The 17,515-nt window shown below is 44.3% G+C and overlaps 1 protein-coding gene across 2 annotated transcripts in view; it reads left to right on the top strand.

The window, feature by feature from the left end:
- The window catches only part of PAPPA (pappalysin 1), a 180,631-nt gene that overhangs the window by 74,132 nt on the left and 88,984 nt on the right, over positions 1-17,515 (top strand). For both annotated transcript variants that reach the window (XM_059865083.1, XM_059865082.1), the window contains exon 8: positions 16,572-16,700. In XM_059865083.1, the coding sequence (XP_059721066.1) occupies positions 16,572-16,700 (129 nt within the window). The remainder of the gene's footprint in view (positions 1-16,571; positions 16,701-17,515) is intronic.

The following is a 17,515-nucleotide window of genomic DNA, read 5'->3' as shown; positions in this document are numbered from 1 at the left end:
AATGGGAAACATGGCAAATGCAGCAGTTTGTTGTAGAAACTGAGTGTCATCCCAGATACAGTTACAGTCATCTAGTAAAAGGATGCTGTTGAGGAAAGTTCAAAATATTTACTAATTTCAAGGAGATCCGTGATCTACCCATAAGCATTTGCCAGGAAGAAAAACATCTTTTGCATAACATGATTCCCTGGAAATGATTCACTCATCTGTGGGAGCAACATGAAGCTCTTTTGAAAAATGAACACCAGATAAAAGGAAACCTGCTAAGAAAACTGCACTCTAATTTAGAAAAGATTATCTAATTAGTACAGCTAATATCAAGGAAGCATACATCATTATGGTCTGCTAAAGCATATTTAAATAGAATAAAAATGATTAATTAACAATTCAGTAATCACAAGCTACCATCCCTTTTCATTGCCCAATTATGCATTTCAGAAGATGCAAATTGTCCCTACAGATTTAAAAATTTAAGGTAACTAACAATAGTGAATCTAAAAACAAAACCCAGGACATTACTAAGATTACTCATGTGCTGAAAGTTAAGCATGTGCTTAAGTGCTTTCTTGGGTTGTAGCCTTGTTCAAACAATTGCTGGCACTTAGAATGAGATGGATATTGGCATATTGGAAATGTGGAAAGTGGTGAATTTTCCCAAGATTTTGCTGTGAAAGCATCTTTGCCTGAAACCTAGCCCACTCTCATTGGAAAATGGGACTGGTTTGGTTTGAAATATTTGCATACCTTAGCACAAGTTCCCACAGAAACAGGTCCAGTTTTGACTTCATAACACAATGTGAAAGAAAAAAAGAGAAGCCCAAAACATAACTTGCATTCTGAATTCTGTTTCTTCATCTTTTATTATGATTTTGTGGGTCATTCTAGCTTACAGCTAGCTCAAGTGGATGAGTGCTCTAAGAATTGAATCAGTAGCCAGGAATTCATGACAGTTTTCCTGAGGGCCATTGATTAAATCACATTGGGTAACAGCACTGTCCCTGTCTGTATGTCTCAGGTAGTGACACAGCCAGCTAAAAATCAGACACAACATCTAATTTAGTCTTTCTGGGCTCCACCTGTGATCAGTGGACAGAAATGGATGCTCCTGGAAGCTGGCACAGCCAGCCTCAGAACCAAATTCCCTCCAAACCCTCCAGGCTAGCTGGGCTCACTTCCTCTGCATCTTACTGGGGACCAGAGGGAAAATTCTGCCAGTGAGCTCTGGCAGGACACTTGGGAAGTGAAGTTTTAGTCACGAGTGAGGAGATATGCAGATTCTTAAGCACTCATAGATGGCTTTGAGACAGTTTTGGCTGAATGAGGGTGGTGAGGCACAGGGCACAGGGTGTCCAGAGCAGCTGTGGCTGCCCCTGGATCCCTGGAAATGTCCAAGGCCAGGCTGGATGGGGCTTGGAGAAGCCTGGGACAGTGGAAGGTGTCCCTGCCATGGCAAAGGGTTTGGGGCAAGATGGTCTTTAAACCATTCTGTGATTGTGTGATTCAAGCCTTCAGCATGTGTTTGAACTTTTGAGAAGTGAGATGAATTTTTTATCATATCATCTGGCCCAGCACTGATCTGTATCCATTGGTGATGGGGAGATCCAGAGGCTGCTGCTGAACCATACCTTGAGACACAAAAAATTCCTTGAAACTCTGCATGGGCTTGTGGTTTTCTGGTAGAGACAAAAGCAATATGAATTTCCCATTGGAACCCTGTGCAAAGATTAGCCAGAGTTTCTGCACTTCCTAAGCAGGAAGGAAAGAACAAGGGAATTCAGAGACAGAGGCACTGGGCCATGCTCCTACATATGAATGTGTGTAGAGGTAAATGCTGTCTCTCTCCCCTGTTCACATCTGCCTGTTTACCTCATTCTTCACCACTGGAATTCAGCATATTTGTGCAGCCAGACTTTGCAGCCCCTTTATCTCCCTGTGAGCCCCAAGCCAGTTGCCCCTCCTTGGTGCCCTTGCATGTTTTCCATATTAAATAAAACAACACCCCCACATGTTCTGTGGAAGGCTATTTTGAAGGCAGTCACATATCTTTGCTCTTGCCTCCTCTGACCTTGATCTTTACTTTCTCTTTTTCTCCCAAAGAAAATATTTGCTTGCACTGTTATCTGTAAGCAAGATCCTTTCCCCAGGTGTGGCGATGCTGAAAGAAAAAATAATTTCTTCTACCTTCTTCCTGTCAAAGAGAGGAAACTTCCTTTTAAGCTGAGAGGAGAGACAGCCTTTAATGGATAGCCCTTGCCTAGTCAGCATGGGTGCTCCACAGAGGAGAGTAAATAACTACAACAGTGGAAACATTTTATTAAGAAATGCAAAATAATGCCAGACCTTCTGTTCTCAAGCAGAATTTTAATCTCAACTCTTGGCTCAAGTTGAGGCTTAAACATTAATTTCTGAGGAACAGGACCTTATCCAGGACCTTATCCTTGGACCTTACAGAAACCAGGCAAGATACACTCAATTCCACTGTGTGTGATCAGCCAGAATTGCTGGTATCTGGGGTACAAAATGAGACTCAGAGCCTAGGAGAAGAGAAGAAACCTAAATAAATCAGTGGGGGGAAAAAAGAGGTCAGGCCAGGTGCAGCATAGAAGTGCTGAGTCTTCACACCACAGCAACTGATAAGGAGGGAGCCTCATCTGCAAGTCTCAAAGTCTCAGCTCACAATTTAATCCAAGGTGTGGGTTGTGCACATGCTCAGGGGCTGTTCTCTGGAAATACTGAGTGACATGGTCACAATGGCAACTGAGGTGGTGCTTTTCACCATTACTGGAGGTTTTTTACACTCACATTGTTGTGTTGGAGAGTTTCTTAAGACCTCAGTGTTTTGTTTTTTTGAGCTTTTTTGATTTTTAATTTTTTTAAGAGCTCAGTGAGGAGGCAGTGCCCAGAGCTGTCTGGATGGTGTCAGTCCCACCAGAGCAGTCTGGGGTGAGCAGCCCGTGTTCCCCAAGGCACTCCCAGTATCCCAGTTTGTGAGCAGTGAGGAGCTGAGTGCTCTTACAAGACCTATGTGCTCTCCTCTGGCAGACCAAGCCAAGACACACTGAGGTTGGTTCTGGAAAGTTGTCAGATTAACTGAAAAACTTTCAAAGAGTTGGAAATTCTCCCAAGTTTTCTTCCACAAACTTTGTAAGAAGCCTCAAAGTGTGGTGGACAGCCCTGGATCAGGTTGTCTTTGTGGTGTTAACCAGTAGAGTTTTTTCAAGACAAAGGCATTGACTGAAATAACCTGAGAAAGAATCTCAGCACGAAGCCCTGGTACAAGGTTTGGGTTTGCAGAATTGAGCTTCTCTGAGAGGCAAGTTTGCAGTCCTGTGATATGTTATTCTGAGCCATTCCTTCCAGAGCTTTGGTACCGAGCTGACACATAGAGATCCTGCATTCAGACTACAAAAAAGAAACACTGTGAGAGAAGCTTGCATTTTCTTGTACAGGGAATAGGTTTTTCTTCTCAATTTTGGCTATTTTGCACTGACATTCTATGGCTAAACCTTTTCTGTTGCTTGATAATAGTTGGAGGGGACTGATCATCATCTGTGTAAACAGCAGTTTTTGTTCAAGTACAATATTTTAAAACATGTTGTTAGAATCAGGACTTTCATTCAGTGCTGAACTTGTAAAATCCATGTCATTTCTTCGGTTTTAACTCTGTTTTAACACCTCAAGGTGGTGGACTAAGATCTCACTCAGGCTTCCTGGAGTGTTTGCAGAATGACAGAGAAATTGCCACCCTCAGGATGGCAGGTGGCTGGAGGGCTCCTGTGGCACTCTTTGTGGGTCCTTGATGTTCCATTGCTCATGGATCCTCAGCAGTTCACGTGCTTTAGCCCTCTACTTCATCCAACACAGTAATTTGTTTCCAAATTTGCCTTAATAATGCATATACCATTTGTTACTGGTGCTCACTTGGAAGGGGCATGTGGTCAGTGACTCGTCAGAAATCCCAGATGAGGAAAAATTGAGACAAATGGAAAGTGATTTTTTAGTCTGAAGGCTCCTACAAATATGAACAAGCAGAGAGGCTGGAGAATCAGCAGTAGCTCTTCAAAATGAGACAAAGGATTTTCTTTTGCCAGGGACAAAGCTGTTCTGAGCCTTCCTAAGAAGCAAACACCTTTCTGTCCCACCAGGTTTCTCTTACCCCTGTAATTTCCTTCCAGCCACTTACTGGTGTGCCTTTTAGCCCCTGAACTCAAGAAGAAGAGTGCATTTACCTGACCCTGGCCCAGCTGAATGGGACTGGGAAATTATGAATATCACACTGATGATATCTAAACCCAAGTCCCTGCAGAATGCAACACTAAAACTTCACAGCGACATCTGTCCTTATTATGGCATTCCTTCCTTCACCTCAAAGATCTATTTCTCTATTTTTCTGAAGGTCTACCAGCCAGAGGAATGTATGATCTAAAGCAGCTAAAATGAATTTCCAAATCTATCTGTCATGAAGATAATTATCACCATATTTCCACCCAAACAAGATACAGATCACTGGGTGCTTTTTCTCCCAACACCAAAAGCTGAAGCCCGTATTATCACCCATCTTCTGCTCATCCCTCCTCCACAGTTACTATGCCAAACCTCTCTTGATATGCCAGGAAATACTGGGGAGTATCTTAGATGGGACTGGAATATTAAGAAAACTCTGTATGCCCAGATTTATCTGCAAGGTTGTCCATTTGTCCATGTGATACTGGTGTGGGATTCTCAGCTGGCTCTAGAACTGTAGATGGCATTCCAGCTGTCCTTGTGCAGGAACGCTTACCCAGCCACCCTGGAAAGGCCTTGCCTTGACAAGTGCAAGGACCTCCTGTGCTTCTTCATCCCCCTGATGCTTCAGAGTTGCCTTGCAATTGAATAAATCATAGAATCATGGAATGGTTTGTATTGAAAGGGACCTTGAAAATCATCTCATTCCAACCCCGGGCTTGGGCAGGGACACCTTTCAGGAGACCAGGTTGCTCAGAGCTCCATCCAGCCTGGCTTTCCAATTAACTGCTCTCTTCACCTCTCACTTGCGATAAAGAATTTCCAGTTTATTCTGACTTTCCTGGTCTTAACGTGTTTATTATCTTATACCAACATATGGACCATTTCAAGACAACCAAACCTGTAAATTATTCATTTCTGCATTATAACTCCATCTTTCTCTGCATTAACTGAGCATATTTACCAATTCTGTATGTCTCTGGATATTTGAACTTTTGGGTTTCTGATTTTTTTTTTTTTTCAGGAAATGTTTGTTAGTCAGCCCCAAAGTTATAACTGAATGAAAAAAAATCCCATTTTCATTCAAATTTCTCTTTCTATCCAACCTATTGCTGCTACTAGATGTAAATGCAAAACACTGTGTCTGTTGTTGAGTCACTGAGTATTTAATGCCCACTCTCACATCACATGCTAACTACCAGGGAAATGCTGTTATTGAAAGCATTTTTCACTAGTCTCCAACAAGGAGGTTTCTTTCCCATAATTGCACAATTCTCCATATTATTTTTTCTTTAGTAATAGGTTAGAGATCCCTAGCTATATTCATATGACATTTTACAGTTCCTCTCCAGTAGAAACACTTTTACCAAGCTTCGGCAGGGACAGATTTACTCTTATTCACACTTTCTTGCTCATTTCTAAGAGCTTCCCTTTCATTAGATTTCCACACTAGCTTTTCATGGACAAAGCTATTTTGAGCTTTCCCAAGAAGCAAACACCTTTCTGTCCCACCAGGTTTCTCTTACCCCTGTAATTTCCAGTTTCAGGTTCAAGAACTTGCCTAGTTCTTCATCCAGAGTCTTTTTGTTAAGGAGTAAATGTTTCATTTTTCCCTTGCAGATCCTGCTTTCCCAACACGAATTGTGACTGTGCTGTCACTGGACAAAAGCCTTGTCAGTGAAGAGTTTTGAGTGTGTTGGAGCTGCCTGTGGTCAGTTTTGGCAAAGTTGTGATGTTTGATGTGCAGCTGGTGTAGGACAGTGTAGCAGTCCTGGTGCTCAGCAAGGGGCTGGCATTGTCCCTCTGCTGCTCTGAGGCCATGCCAGGCCTTGGCTGTGTCATCAGCTCCTTCCCCATGCAGCCAGTATAGACTGCTGCTCCTGCTTAATGAACCTGAAAATCCCCCATGATGCAAGAACAGAACAATATGGGACGATTGCCTGTCCCACACCTTCCCTCCCAGCATCAGGAAACTGCTCATAGGTTCACCTGCCCCTAACAGAGGTGACGTGCTGTGGGAAGGAGACTCCTCCACGCAGTAGCAACTGCACTGCCAACACCCCTTGGGGAAATTCTTTCCTTTCCCAGCAGTGGAGCCTCCCCTGTGGCTTGCACGGGTCTGGACAGGGAGGCACAGGGGTGAGTGATGCTGCTCCCTGTGCCAGGCAGGAGCACACACAGCCCTGCTCTGCACTGAGGGCTCAGTGAGCCAGGAAGAGGAAAAAGATGAAAACTGCTTCAGTCCATCTCCTGTTCCTGCCTCTCTCCTTCACGTGCCGTGCTGTTAAATCCAAAAGTAGTGGATGTTATTATTTATAGCTGCCAGTGGCGTGCTGGGTGTTTCACAGAGGAAATACACAGAGTGCCTCCATCCAAAGAGCTCCCAATGAAGTGTTGGGGGCCAGTAGTGCTGCTGTTCTCAGGAGTGATGCATCTCCACTTGGCTGATGTGATTTGACAGCTGGAAGCCACATTCTGATGGCTTTCCTTCTTCCCTGCTTTCTTCATTAAAGGTGCCAGGTTATCTTTGCAACAGAAGAAAACCTGCTTCCTGACCTCACACACAGAGCAGATAGAGCAATTTTTTCCCTTTCCACCCTCTGCCAAATTGCCTTAACTCTGCCCTGGAGAGGAGAAAGAACAATTTGACACTCTTTGCCCATTCAGGAGGCAGCTTTTCCGCTGAGCCTGTGCAGAGAGGCCGTTTGGTGCCAGCTGTAGTGATAGATTTGTGGTTCCTCGCTGTTGCGGTTTCTTATGTAACTCTGTAACTAAAGCTGGCACTTGACAGAATCCGTAGCTCCTGTTCTGGCTCGGCTGCACATGATGCAAGAATAAAGGTAGTAAGGGCAGGTTGATATCTTTATGGTTTTGTGATCCCAAGGCAAGGCACCCCAGAGGAATTTTTCAGGCTGGGTCTATTTTTGAAGGATGGGATTGCTCTAAATGCCCCACAGCCGCCACTCCTAAATAAATTATTTCAGGAAAGAGGGACTGCCCCATCTGGGGAGTGACACTTGGCTTTGGGATCAGCTCTGCTCCAGCCAGGGACTCCCCAAGGACTGCTGCTACACTGAATTCCAAATATCCAAAGTACCTCTTGGGCAATACACAGATGCTGTAGAGAGATCAACCTGTAGACTACAACTTAGCCATGTGCAAGTGTCCCTAAAAAAGTGAACATTAACAGCTGTCCTATTATTATCCAAATAGATACTATTAGAAATTGATATATTTAATCACTCCCAGGCAGGGTGGAATTTGAACTCATGACCTAGAAGTAGTAGCAGAGTTTTCAGTTGCAGGAGGAAAAAAAAAAAAAAAAATAGAAGGTCAAACAGGACTTTTCCTGCTGGGTAAAATAATTTATTGCAGGTGAAACAGTCTCAGATATGCGGTAAATTAGGCTGTGCATTATCTCATGGATAATAACTTCTCTCTGATGTTTGGCTTCTTGTGTGCATCTTTATTTTGGGCTCTAAATAAGATAAGAAGCACCAGAAATCTCCCAGGAATAACAAATGCATTTTCTTTGCTTGATTGAGGAAATAAATATTGGACAGACATGTGTTATGCAACAATTTAAAAATAACTCTCTTGTAAAACTTGGAGTGAGCCTCAAATACCACAGAAGTAGCAGAAATGTGTTACCTACCTTTTTATCAGTCAGCCAATATAGCTTTTCTCAGCTACTTTTGCTGAACTATTGGCCTGATCATTTCCTGGGCATTTTATTTTAATATATTTTCCTAGGAAAGGCATTCCAAGTCTCTGTTAAATTTGAATCTATACTCAAGCAGGCAAGGGTTTGAAAAGAATGCTGCAGTCAGACTGAAATACCCGTGCTGTCCTTTATATCTTGTGGGACCTGGTGGCACACAAGACAGGCTGTGTTGGACAGGACCCTGGGAAATCTGGTCTAGTGGAAGGGTTGAAATCAGATGAGTTTTAAGGTCCCTTCCAACCTAAACCATTCTGGAATTCCATGATTTTAGATCAGCCACTGCATGGTGTACAACCTGCTGATCCTGCTGCAGGCCCAAGGCACCCATCTTGTGATTGTTTTACCCAAACTTCTCTCAGTCTTTTTGGTCAGGATCTCCTTAAATCAGTGGTGGCATTGGACATCTCTGTGCTGATATCCCAATTCCAGCATTTTCCTGGAGCTTTTGTGATTGGAAGAGCAAGGTAGAAAGAAATCTCCTTCTTTTCAAATTGTACCTCAGAGATGGTGCCTGAAATTTGATACCCCAAATTATCAGTCCCTGAAAGCCCAGTGCAGTAAACCAGATCATTTATTCACAGTGCCACAGCATTTTTTTAAACTGTAAGACCAGTTGCAGATGTAATGACAATAGAGGAAATTAGCTCATGATGGGATTTTAGGAAGAGGCTAGTGGAAGTATGCTCAGTAATGTTCAGTTATTAAACCATTAGAGATCCCACTGGAGACCAGCCAGTAGGATTTCTCATAATCTGCAGTGGCTTACGGCAAAACACAGAACCCCTGAGGAGGGAAATGACAAAATGTTCCTCTGGAAGAGTTGCCTCATCTCCTCACCCATGTCTGTGCTCTGTTCTGCTCTTGGTGTGAAAACACATCCCTGTCTGTTACCCCTCCCTCCTCCACAGCCCTCCTGCCTGGAACCCCCAAAATAGGTCTTGCTGAGGTGGGATGGTGGATGTGAAACCAGAGATTGCTGCAAACATCTGTGTTCACTTGAGGCCCAATCTGAGCTCTACTGAAAATGCACAAAATAACTTCCACTGGCTCCAGGAGCCTTCGGATCAGACACTGAGTGTTTGCTCCCATGGCTCTGTTCACAATTTCAGTGGGATTACAGGGAAACAGGAGGGTATTGAGTTCTGAAAATTAGGTCTTGGTTCAGGCCTGTTGTAAATAAATCCAAGAAGTCAGGTCTGGTTCAGAGAAGGTTATGAAGATTATTCTGCCAAGCTGACCACCCTAAACTGGGAAGAGATTTCTGCCCAAACTCAATGGGCTGGCACAGGGCTGAGGGCAGCAGCCAAAGTGCTCCCAGTCCCAGTGGTGGTCCAAAAGTTCAGGGGTGATCCAAAAGTTGGCTCCCAGGGCGTGGTGGGCGAGGTGTGCATCAGGCACTTCTCCTGCCCTGTGTACGAGCAGGCTGGTGCTGTTACAGACACCGCGTCACAAGCGGGACGTGGGTAAGGGTGTCAGGAACCAGGCAGTGCTCTCAGAGAGGCATGATGCAGCTGGCAGAGCTTCATCAGTGACACTGATGGCCTTGACAGCAGTTATCCTGCCCCAGCCTGCCTGCTGGCTGTGTTACTGTTTTCTCTCTGCTGCACCAGGACACCAGAGCAGTGTCCTCAGGTGGAGGATACAGGCATCAATCCCTCAAAATCAATGGAGAGCTGCTGGCTTCTGCCTGGAAATAGGGTTTTCTGCATTTCATGTCCAGGCTTCTGCCTGGAAATAGGGTTTTCTGCATTTCATGTCCCCAGTCTTTCCTTCCTCAGCTTACCCACACAAGCTTCCTCTCCTGTGGTGGCCACATCTGAGCCTCACACTGAGAAGTGCTCCCATTTTGCTCAGGGTCTGAGTGCAGCAGTGAAGAAGAAAACACAATAGATTTTTTTCCTTCCTTCATTCCCTGCTTCTAATAGCAACCAGGTGCTCTGACACTTAACCTGTGTGCTGCCGTGAAATTGCCTGTCTGGTGCAAACACCCATGTGAGGCCCATGGCCTCAAGGATTTACTTTATCCCAGGAATTGTAACCAAATCTCAGTGAGATTGTCCATTTATATCAGCCACCTTAAAAATTCATATTTTTGTTGTTGTTAAACATGAGAGGAGAAACCATCTCTTGACATTGTTTCTTTTGTTTTTGATTTTTTTTAAGAACTATCTTTAAGGCCTTGGCTGCAAACTTTGTTTTTTTACTAAATATGCTACTGTGTTTTAAACTGATAGCAGGGCAAATGCTTGGAGGATTATATCAAAGTCTGCAGGAGTTAATCAGCTGCATTCATATCTACAGGTTTGCTACTTACAAAACTTAACAGTCCTTGCATGAAAGACAGAGGAGAGCAGTATGTGTAAAAAAAAAAAAAAAAAGAATTTCAAAATCAAGTGTGTTTAAGGTCCTAAACAGGACTTGGGTTTCAGAGCAGAGGTGCTACAGGCAGACATGTCATCCTGCCCCAGGCATCTTGTGCAGGCATGGAGCAGCTCTGAGCAGGACATGCACCTCAGAGGGACAGATGAGCAGCTGAATTGCAGTGGTTTAAACCTGCAGTGTTTTGCTGAGTTACTTGAGATTTACACCAATGGAAATGAGAGCAGAGCTGCAGACTAATTGCCTGGTTTGGATTTGTGGTGATTATGAGAGTTGGTGGTGGCTCTGGTTCCTAGAAATATTCCAAGGATCAAAGGATATTTTCTTTTCTAATGCATTGGATTCTTTAACCTCTGACTTCAGTCCCAAACCTATGGGTTATTGCATAAGTGGGGAAGGTGGCTGGTTTAGGTGTTAGTTAAACTTTCTGACACAGCCAGAAGCAAAAGTTGAGTCTGAGCTTCAGAAAGCACAGAGTCCTGTTGGTACAGAATGTACCTACCAAGTGTCCAGCTGAGATTATCTGTTCAGGCTGTTGGCTGCTCCATGGTCCTTCCTTGAAAACACCCAGTTCAGGTTTGAGTTTGGGAGCAGAAATCCAACACGCAGTCCCCAGTCTCCATCCAGCCCCTGAGTGTTCCTTTAGTACTCCAACTACCTTGTTTTGTAAACAAATCCTGTGCTTGTAAACAAATCATAAAAAAGCTGGAGGGCACAGAGCGAACCCGTGGCCCCTGCTGGCACCATTCTCCTCATAGAGAGAGAGAAAAGCCTCTCCAAGGCTGTTTCCTTGGCATTTGTGTCTTCTGAGTCAGCTCAGTATCTAAGAGAGAGGCAAGAGAGTTGTTTTGAGGCCTTTGCACCTGCCATGTTGCTGGGCTTATCCAAACAGGGAGAGCTTGGACCACAGCTGAAATAACAGCCCAGCGCAAGAGCTCGGGATTTTTGACGTCCTTCTTGTGTTTACAGCATCCCACCCCTCCTCTCTCCAACTGCAGAGCCAGGCAGGAATTCTCTTCATTATCTTCTGCCGTGCTTCTCATGCCATTTTTATTAAAAAAAGGCAGAGCAAGGGGGAGCCTGTGTGAGAGGAGAGAAAAAGAAGAAAACAGTTGTATTTGTGCAGTCAGTGGCAATAAGGGGAAAAGAAGGGAAGTTGGGGAGCAGATCTGTTTGGGTTGTCCTAAAGTGACCTCGTCCTCTTGGCTCACTCTTGATCAGCTGCTTTTGGAGCACCTGAGGTTAGTGAAACCTGTGAACACCATGGTGTTAGTGGATATTTGGAGTAATTCAGGACCTCTGGGACAGGCACTTTCGGAGGCTGTGAGCAGCATATGGGGACAGACTGGACAGCTCCAGGCTGTGTCTAACAGGGCAAGGGATGGTGTAGACCTTCAGCTTTTCTGTTTGTGCTTGTAATCCAGTCCACCCTGGCAGCTGATCTAAAGCATTGCAACGAGGGAAGATGTGGGGTTGATGCTGTTTGCTGCCAGCAGATTTCCTGTTTTGCTCGGCAAGGCTTCCTTGCTAGAGAAGAAGAGTAAAGGTGACAGTGTTAGAGGGAAACTGCTGTCACCAACAGACCAGGGATCATCCTGGGCTGCAGAGAGATGGCAAGGAAATGTCATCTTTTGTCTCAAGTGTTTAGTGGCCGTTTAAGGTCAAAGACAGATGGGTCCTTCATGAGGACACTTCAGGTGTAGAATTTGCCTGTTTCACACAACACTGGCTGTGACAGCTGTAATTTAATTGGGGATGCTTAAGCCTGTGTCATCTTGTCCTTAAGTAAGAGGAACACTGTCTGCTTTCATTGCTGTCTGACCATTTGTCTTTTCATAGGGCAGAAGCTGGGCCCAGCCTGGAGGATATTTTCAATTCTGTTGGAAACAAGTCTTTGCTGTATAAGAAAGCCTCCTGCTGTTATTTGTAGTAGGAAAAACACATATGCTATGGTAATAGGAAAAGAGGCATAGGATGTTTGCTTTCCCTCAATGCTTTCACTGCATCTCAGGTGTGTCCTGAGATGCTGAAACCCTACAGCATGCACAGAGCAGATGTGGTCGGGGCAGTGTCAGCCCTTGAAGGTCTTCTGGAACTCAAGGGCATGAGTGTTTCTTCCGTAAATTCAATGATCCTTTAAACCCACCTTGGTCTGAGTAAAAAACAACTTCCCACAGGTATAACTTTTCCCGTTAAGTTTTCCAGGAACACCCAAACTGAGAGCAGAGGTCCCTCACCTGGGGGAGAGAGAGAGAGAGCAAGATTAACTCCACTGCCCAGCCTCCCCAGTAAAAACAGGAAAAGAATTAGAGAGTTCTATATTCCTGACCCTGGATCACTTGCCACAACAGACAGGAAAGTTGCCCTGGTGGTATTTCACACGGCATGTCCTAATTCCCCCTCTAAGCAGAGGGCTTGAGTCAGTGCTTTTTAATAAGGCTGCCTCCCCACAGGTGGAAGCTGCAGCGATCAATGCGGCTTACTCAGTTCTAGAGGAGGTCATTAAAAGACCATAGCTATACATTTGAAGAGTGTTTGTTCACATCCTTGATGTTAAAGATGTTTTCTTCTCTCTCACTTCCTTAAGTTGCATCTCCCAGAGCCAGCGTGTGCTGGGTCCTGCCCGGCAGTGGAGTGGAAAGTGCCCCTTGTTGCTGTCACTGTGCCACCAGTTCCCAGGGAAGGTGGGAGAGGAAACAAATGGTCAAAAATCACACTTTTATCACCACTTGGAGCACAGCTTGTCTTGCTGACATCTCCAGATACAGTCTGAACTATCAACCTTGGTGTCCTATAGCTATAGAGAGGGAATGAACCCTTCCCCCCTCTGTTCTTGCATTCCTCCCTCCCTCACTATGGGACTGGATTACTGTCTGGGGTATTGCACGTATCATCCTTTAGCAGCTATATTTCTCCAAAATGTGGGCACTGTGAAGGAATGCTGAAATTCCCAGTTGCTGCCAATATGACACATTTAGCAGTTCAGGAGGATATAAGTACCTCACGTTCCAATTGTTGAATCGTGAAATGCCACATGCACCTCAGTCAGCTTTTTGTCACACCTTGTGTCAGGCCAGGGTTAGTTGAAAGCACTATGGCTTCAGTTTTGAGTTTCTGTGGTGGTTTTTTGATGTTCCAGACCAGCCACATCCTCAACTCTAGGCAGAGCTGAGGCAGCCTGTGTGGTGCTGAAGAGCCCCTCTGGAGCAGACATCCCATTTCGGAGCTCCTCTGGGCACAGCTGCTTTGTTGGTGCTGCCCTGGATGTCACACTCTGGGGCTCCCCTGCTGTTTCCCAGGGCAGGGAAGACTGAAGCTTCAGGTTGCTCAGAATGGGATTTGGGATTTGGGATGGGGAGGATTGGCCCCTCTGGAGACCTGCCAGGGACCACATGTCTCCAAGCATTAGTCTTCCCTTTCTTTGTATTTTAACTTAAGACAAGGATATTGGGGTATCATGAGCATAAATAACTTAATAGCTCTTATTTTCTACCCAAACTGCAGAGCAGTAAGGGGAACCAGACTGTGCAAATAATGTATAAGGAGGCAGAGATTTTGTTCACCTTGTTTTTGGAGAATAAATGGGTTAGGTTTGGTTAGGGTTTTTTTTTTGTGTCACTAAATTTGAAGGGCCATTTGCCTGTCACAACCCAAAGTTCCAAGAGCACTCCATCTTTGAGCAGGTTGCAGTTGGGTATCTCCCCTCCCTGATGTGCAGCAGGTGACAGGGTTAGAGCACAGCCCAGTGCCACAAAGCCAGCAGCCAATGTACTCCATACAAAGTTTTCCATGGTTAATCCATACAATTAAATAGGTCAGAGTTCTCCCCACCTAATAACTTGAATTTCCAATTTTCTGTCTTATTCACCCATGTACACATTCATCTCCAACCACCTCATAATTCATAACCACCACATTCTCTCTTCTGCTTGATTTGATTCCAGGTTTTCCTCCACTGTATTCTGCAAACTTCCAAACAAGTGTGTGCTTTTCCTGTTGTCCCTTTGCTTACATGTGCACACAAAGACTTCCCTCCAGTAAAACCCATGTGCAAGGCACACTCACTGCTCTTAGCCTGCCTCATCACCTGGAGGTATTGGTGGAAATCACACCAAAAATCAGAATCTGCAAGCTCCTATTTTGCACTCAGGACCACAATCTCAGTACATCAGAAAGCAGCGTGGCCTTATTTATTTTGCAGCTGCCCCAACTGTTCATTAGTTACCATTTTTAAAAATTGAATCCTTTTTTTTTTTTTTTTTTGTGGTTAGCAGATCCCCAGTGACAAAATCCACATTTCTGCAAGCGTACTTGTTAATCTTAAATATTTTACAAATGGTTTTGAGATGTTTTGAGACAGAACTTGAGAAATAACTGCTCTTTAATAATCAAACTTGCCTCTGCTTTGATTTCATCAGTAAGTATGAAAATCTCCCATCTTAGTAAGTGGATTTATCTGGGAGTGAAATCTAGAGGAAAACCCTCATTGTTTTACTACAGTGTGTGTTTGGCCACTTTAGTTACTTCCTATAATTTTTTTTCCCCCCAGAAAAACAGTTGCTTTAAACAAGCCTCAAGGGGCAGAAGTTTGAAACTTTTCACTTTGATTGAATAAACAGTCTTACCAATATCTGGGTAGACATCTCCCTAGCCTGTAGGTGAATTACAATACTGTTTGTGCTACATGAACTCTCAAATTTAGCTAATAGGAGCCACGGACTGTTGCTGACAGGAATCAGGTGCAGAAGGAATGAGAAAGTCAGTTCTATTTTCCTTCCACTGAGTTGCACTCCCATTCCATTGCCATGTGCAGTAACAAAGAGTCAGATCCCAGTGCTCTTGGCGTGCAGTTCATTCAATGCCAGTTTTTTTTGCAGGCACAGTACCCATGAGAAACAGCTTTGTTGCAAAATATAATGTGGGATATTGGAGTTTAAGTCATGCTTGTTAATTTAATGAATGTTGTAAGGAGATACTTATTTCATGAACCTGAAGATTTCAGTAACTCATTGATATCCACTTCAATGGCTTTGCTGCTCTGAGTAGTAGATTTATCTCCTCACAGTACACACTTCATTAGGAGTTGCTTTTTGACCAAGTTCCTGTGACAAGAAGCCATGTATATTGCTGTCAGTAATTGGGGCAATGTGAGCACAGTGAACAGAGGACTGCCGGGCTTGAGGAAGAGCTGGGTTGCCTTTCCTGCTCTGCAATTAACCTGATTGATGACTTTGAGCAAATCATTTTGCCTTGGCCACTCCATGGCTTTACAAATCAGCACAATGAGGACAACAAATGAGGTTCTCAAATGAGGAAGATTTTGAGTCTTGATAGTGCAAAAGACATTGTGAAAGAGCTAAACATTTTTATTAGGATTATATTATTTCCATATTATACTTGAAAAATATTATTCCTCATTTACAGATGCACAGGTTTTAGGTAATTATGGCTTTGCATAAATATGTAACAGTTTGCTAATTCTTTCTGTGAATATTTCAGTGCTAATACCCTGATCCTGTGCTGTGGTGTGGATCCTATTTTTTGCTCTGGAAGAAACCAACTTTTTAACTCTTCTGTTTTAATGCCCATATGTGATGTGGATAACATATTTGTCCATCACTGAAACATCCTCAGCTTACACTAATCCAGGCTCCAGGTGCAGTTGGATTGAGCTCAGGGCTGCTCAGGAAATAATGAGTATTTATAATAATGATGAATAACAGGGTATTTTTAATTCCTTAAAGGAACAGACTTGCTGGTAGTGCTATCCTTGATGTGGAACAGAAGTGTCCAGGGCTGAATGCAGTGAGGCACAGGGTTGGTTCCTCAGGTGTTGAAGTACTGTTGACTGTTGGGGATGCTCTCAGTGTTTCCCACTGTTCATGGTGAGGGTTGGCACTGCATTGCTGTCTCTGTAGTGGGTGGAGGTGTAAGCAGCAACTCACCAAAATGCATGGTTTTCACCAAGAAATGGTTTAGCTGTCAGGTGGTCAAGAACTGCACCTATTTCAGAGTTGTGCATAAATCAAGCATAGACAAAGGTAGTGCTGATTGTGCTCACAAAAAGAAGACACCCAACCCAAAATTAATCCCATCAAAACAAGGTAGGAACGCTGGGAGGAACTGATTGAACTATACCTTGCTTTTTTGGCAGCCAAACCCTGCTCCAGTCCCTCTTTCTCTGCCCTTTGCTGCTGCTGCTGCCTTTGTTGTATGAATGACTGCCTTTCCTTTTGTCTGGCAGGGAGCTGAGCGACAGGAGCACGTACAGATACCAGGTGGTTGTTGTGTCCGGGATGGAGGAGAGCGAGCCGTCCCCTGCCCTCGTTTATATCTCTGGGAGTGGATACTGTGGAGATGGGATTATCCAAATGTAAGTCTGGAGCGAGCAAACAGATAAATCTGGGCACATCTCCTCAGCCAGAATCTGAGGCTAGGAAGGAATTGATGACCTCTGATGTCTCCTTAGGTTAGGCTGGCTCTCATCTGTAGATAATGACTCACGTGCTTGATGATTACCGGGATGATGACATTTAATTGTACCGTGGGCCCTTCTCTTCTGGCACCAGGAGATACAGACAGAGATACAGATAATGGAGTCCAGACAGCAGGATCGATAGGCAAGGATGCTCTGTGCTGTTTGTGCTGTTTGCCCATGTATCTGTATCTCTATACATGGATGTGACATTTCCTGCCCAGACCTGGAGCTGGAAAAATTCACACAGCCTTCGATGCTGTCCCATGTGTGTGGCAGCTGGGTAAAACCCTGCCATGTGTTGGGGCCAAGGTCCTGGTGCAACCCCTTGTTTGACTGACCACCAGAGCTGGGATGCATTTGGAAGTGATAGATTTGGCCTCGGAGGGAGAGTGCTGGGAATTGCATGTTCTCAATCAGCTCCCCTCTCTCACCAGTCCCCAGGCCACTGAAAATGTAAAACAATCCTTCTCAGCTATGTTAGAGTTTATTCCTTTACTATGTTGGCCCTTAAGGCTGCTGCTTCAAAGCTTCCTGGCATTAGGTAATTTAATTATTTAAACTATGGAAGTAACAACAAGCAAGTGCTTAATCCAGCCAGTATTATTTGCTTGAAATAATGCTGATCAGCAATCACACAGCACAACTCTGTCAGATGATATACCTGGCAGCAAATATTTGCAGGAAGAGGCCCAACAGGCAAGGAAAGCAAA

Source organism: Haemorhous mexicanus, chromosome 21 (assembly GCF_027477595.1).
Source record: "Haemorhous mexicanus isolate bHaeMex1 chromosome 21, bHaeMex1.pri, whole genome shotgun sequence".
Taxonomy (NCBI): domain Eukaryota; kingdom Metazoa; phylum Chordata; class Aves; order Passeriformes; family Fringillidae; genus Haemorhous; species Haemorhous mexicanus.
This window is presented reverse-complemented; position numbering and strand designations above follow the sequence as displayed.